General features: G+C 35.3%; 1 protein-coding gene across 1 annotated transcript; it reads left to right on the forward strand.

The window, feature by feature from the left end:
- The first annotated feature begins 1,720 nt into the window (after window positions 1-1,720).
- LOC149223991 (pectinesterase-like) lies at window positions 1,721-4,369 on the forward strand. The gene is made up of 2 exons (XM_089383450.1): window positions 1,721-2,849; window positions 3,501-4,369. The coding sequence occupies exons 1-2, from the start codon at window positions 1,826-1,828 to the stop codon at window positions 4,193-4,195; spliced, it is 1,719 nt and encodes a 572-aa protein (XP_089239576.1). The 5' UTR covers window positions 1,721-1,825; the 3' UTR covers window positions 4,196-4,369.
- The last annotated feature ends 429 nt before the right edge of the window (window positions 4,370-4,798 follow it).

Below are 4,798 nucleotides of genomic sequence, written 5' to 3' on the forward strand. Positions count from 1 at the left end.
CCAGGCACTTATATGATATAATACCAAACCATATACTTGGACGAACATCCGATCCTTTTGTTGTGGTGGAGGAACTAGCACCATTATCTACCTTCTTTGCACCCTTTCTCAAATGCTTCCTCCTAAATTAAGTACTTCTGGTCAAAACTCTAATACTAAAACCCTAAATCAAGTTTACTTTACCTCCAATAACCTTGGTACTAAAGTGAATCCACTTAGATAAAATTTTACATGCATAAACGCCCTCATCTACCTTCTTTGCACACTTTTTCAAACATTTCCTCCTAAAATAAATACCTTTTATCAAAACACTATAAATAAAATAATTAAAAAACCTAAATTAATGTAATTTTACTTCCAGAATCCTTGCTACCTACCTAAATTCACCTTGCAAAAACCATTAGACCTACATTAATTTATGTTCCACTTACATAAAAATTACATACACAAAGTGGATATAAAAATTTGAATGAAAAGACACCAAACCTATTCTTGGGTTATCATCCAATCTAAAAATTTAAATGAAAGGACACCAAACCCTATTCTTGGGTTATCATCCAATCTCTTTCCAACGGAGGTACGACCCAGGTCAAACTTCCAACTGCACTCATGTGCAACTACCAATATCGAAGAGACTTGATCAATGCCTATCCCCAACCTTCGATGGCTATATCTAGATTCATCTTGTTCCTAGAAATTGAGTTCCCTACAAAAAAAAATCGATCTAAACATCCTTTTATGTACTCTAGCGCATCCGTTGAGTAGTCTACTATGGTATTAGCCATTTCTCATAGCCTCCTTTTATGTACTCTAGCGCATCCGTTGAGTAGTCTACTATGGTATTAGCCATTTCTCATAGCCACGCAGTAAGGTTTTATTTTTTGGAATCACTTCTTTGTTTTGAAGATACAATGATGTATCGTAAGGATTACTTCTTGGGAATCATATACCTAGGCAGATATGAAAAGGGATAAAAACTTCATCAAAGGATAATCCTTACAAACGTATTTGCAAGTAAAAGATTCAGCTTTATTATTAATTTGTTTAAAGTGGATATTTACATTAATTATAGTTTTTTGAAATATTTTACATTTGATGAATAATAGTAGAATTTAGTCCTAGTTCCTAGTTCTTGTACAACCTATTTCCCAAATCTACAAAACTGGTTTTTTTTTAACCGTTGAAAAAGGTTAAAAAAGAAAAGCTAATTCCAAAATCTACACCATCTTCAATTTTTTCTAAAAGACTTCCCAATATTTCGCTGTACAAACAAAGTAGAAAACTGGCCAACTTACTTAATGAAACGAGGCAAATCATAAGGATGAGCTACGGCGTGGAATCTCGCTAATCTGTGACTTCTACCGTCTAGATTTCTATCTAACTGTTTAGTGCGAACTAATCCTTTTTATTACAGTGATGCACGTATCTTGTACCTTACGGATTACGTACATTACCTTAATAAAAACGGACTACGATATCGAATCTGAGAAGTGACCTTTTAGATTATAGAGAACAACACGTAATGAAAATCAATGTTGAAATCCATTGCGAGTTTGGTTGCAGTGTCAACGATCAAAGCTGAATTGATCCTCGAATTGAACAATACTATAAGAAACAATCACAGCCTTAGTGCGAGAATAATCTGCCGATTTGATGTGTGAGCCACACAGTAATGCTATAAGAGCACTCCTTGAAGAGTTCATTCCCACCGAGCGAAGGCGAGCCGTTCTGAAGTGTGCAAATTTATATTCGAGTTATTTGGCTGGAATTTATTTTAGTACTTCCTAGGGTCCATCGGTCTGAAAGTTCTTGACCTAGCGTCCACATGACGAGTTTTGTAAGGAGCAACGTTCGAGTCTACTGCGACGAAGAACGGAAGGCTCCAAACTCGAAAAAATGGTCCATCCTTGCTGCCCTGACTTTAATTATGCTGCTCCTTGACATCGTTGGTGTGTCAATGGGAACTCCTGTTACTTCCAGTGAAGTCCCCGACGACCCCCAAGGTAGGAAAGTATGGTCTAATTTAGTAAAGTCGGTCTGTAGCGAGACAAGATTTCCCCACCGATGTGTGTCGTCTTTGGCATCATATCGTGGCTTCGAGACAGCATCACCCGATATTTTGATAAGTTTAGCCTTGACGGAGAGCATGGAACAGGCACAACATGCTTACGAATTGTCCATGAGTCTAGACAGTGATATGATGAATGAAAGAGAACGAGCGGCATGGCAAGATTGTGTTGAGCTTTTCCGAGATACGTTGGACAGTCTCAACGTTTGTTTAAGCAACAATTCAGTCAAGAAAGACATCCCAAATTTGCTGAGCGCGGCTTTGACGAACCAGGAAACCTGCTTGAATGGTTTTCGTGACTTCAATTTAACAGACAGCAGTAATATAAAAGCTCTGATGTCCAGAGCTGTTAATGTGTCAGAATTAACGAGCAATTTGCTTTGCATGTACAAGCTTTCCAGCTTCAAAAATCGCCGTCTGTTGAGTTCAGAAAGAGAGGAGTTGGACTCTCACTACAGTCTGATCGAGAGAGATGGTTTTCCAGGATGGTTATCAGCCGACGACCGAAGGCACTTACAATCCTCCAGACAAGCGCACGTCGTTGTTGCCAAAGATGGTTCTGGCAATTACCTGACGATCACCGAAGCTGTAAACGCCGCGCCTTCCGAGTCCAAGAGGAGACATATCATCTACGTCAAAGCCGGAGTTTACAAGGAGAACGTGGACATATTGAAGACCAAAACCAATTTGATGTTAATTGGCGATGGCAAGGACCGAACCATCCTCACGGGAAGCAAGAATGTTTTAGATGGTTCAACTACGTTCAAGTCTGCCACTTTGGGTAAGAATTTAAAATTGGCTTTTCTCTTATACTTATACATTGCTCTGGATATTGTTCTATTGGATTAATATTAAATTGTATAATTGTTTTGTTTTTTAAATATATCATTACAAAAGATTTTTAATTTATTTTATTGTACAAATTAAATGTTTTTGGCATAAAGTGAGAAAAATCATGATATTGAAATAAAACTTATTTACAAAATAAGTGAAAATATAACTCATTATATTGCACTAAAATTTATGTGCTGAGAATAAATATCTACAGTTGAATATTGTTATATATATATTAAAATTGAATATTGTTATATATATATTAAAATTATATATATATATATATATATATATATATATATATATATTATTTATATATATATATATAATAGAGAAATTACAATTTAATATATATATATATATATATATATATATATAATAATAATAATATAATATAATTAATATATGATTTTGCCCGTTTGTTTTGTTTGTTCTGTGTGCAATGACAAACTGCCTGTGTGCAATAGTTGTTTCTGAATGAGGTTCTAATGTATAACTTATCAAATGTATTTAGCCTTTATGCGATAGTTGTTTCTGAATCAGGATCTAATGTATAACTTGTCAAATGTATTAACGGTTCTTGTTTTTCCCATATTAGCTGTTTCTGGAAGAGGGTTCATTGCGAGAGACATGACGTTCGAGAACACCGCTGGACCTCAAAAGCACCAGGCCGTAGCACTTCGAGTAGGCGCAGACTTCTCGGTGGTATATCGTTGCAGCATCAAAGGATACCAGGACACTTTATATGTTTACTCCCTTCGCCAATTTTACAGAGAAGTCGATATCTATGGAACGGTTGATTTTATCTTTGGCAACGCAGCCGTGGTAATCCAAAATAGCAATATCTTGGTTAGAAGGCCTATGAGACAACAAAAGAACACAATTACAGCTCAAGGAAGAACTGATCCCAATCAAAACACCGGAATTTCCATTCATAATTGCAGGGTAAGCCCAGCTCCCGATCTGCAAGCTGTTAAAAAGTCCATCCAAACGTACCTCGGAAGACCGTGGAAGCAATACTCTCGCACAGTGTTCATGCAATCCATTCTGGACGATTTGATCGATCCCGCCGGTTGGTCCGAATGGCAAGGAAGCTTTGCGCTTCAAACATTGTACTATGGCGAGTATATGAACAGAGGGGTCGGTGCAGTAACATCAAGACGTGTCCGTTGGCATGGATTTCATGTGATCAAAAGTGCCACTGAAGCGGCTAGATTCACAGTTGGCCAATTCATTTTTGGTAATTTGTGGATTCCTGCTGCAGGAATTCCCTTTACCCTTGGACTGATATGATGAATATCACAAAACCAGATATCTGATATTCATTTAAATGCTATCATTAACCGACCCTTCCTATGTCCAATGTTCCAGTCTGTATCCTATAGGACGTGCAAAAGTAGTAAAGAAAATAGTGTAGTACACATAACTTTCTATGCCATTTCATGTGTTACTTTCTCCAGAATGATGCCAAGGATTCCATTATAACAATAATTAAATGTCAGTTACAATCTATTCGCTTCATTTTTATTTCTATTAATTTAAATTTAATTGAATGATGGGTTAAGGATGTCGTGTGATTCATTTTTTTTTTATTATATTAATTATCTTTATAAAATATGAAATGGAGAAATTATGTATTAGTTTTATCGAATTAAATCATTTGCTTGCCATTTCAAATAAATACAACTAACTCATCAAAATTTAGAATTATGTCACTAGAAATGTTTATTTTTAAACAAGGTTTTTTATAATCTTAATTTAATTATGAATAAGTAATAAATAGATAGATGGTAAAGATTTAATTTATTTAAAATATTTATGGAATATTTTTAATTGTAGTTATAGATAAAATGTTGAAAATTATTTCAAAAGTAGTTATATTTTTTGTTTTTCTAT

This window comes from Pinus tabuliformis, chromosome Q (genome assembly GCF_031772625.1).
Source record: "Pinus tabuliformis cultivar Carrire ecotype Pingquan chromosome Q, CPIR1, whole genome shotgun sequence".
Taxonomy (NCBI): domain Eukaryota; kingdom Viridiplantae; phylum Streptophyta; class Pinopsida; order Pinales; family Pinaceae; genus Pinus; species Pinus tabuliformis.

What these genes read in the sequence shown, in the direction of transcription:
- LOC149223991 (XM_089383450.1), top strand. Translation starts at nt 1,826, where the DNA reads ATGACGAGTTTTGTAAGGAGCAACGTTCGAGTCTACTGCGACGAAGAA. An exon ending in GTTCAAGTCTGCCACTTTGG is followed by an intron (nt 2,850 to 3,500) that starts GTAAGAATTTAA and finishes TTCCCATATTAG; the next exon opens with CTGTTTCTGGAAGAGGGTTC.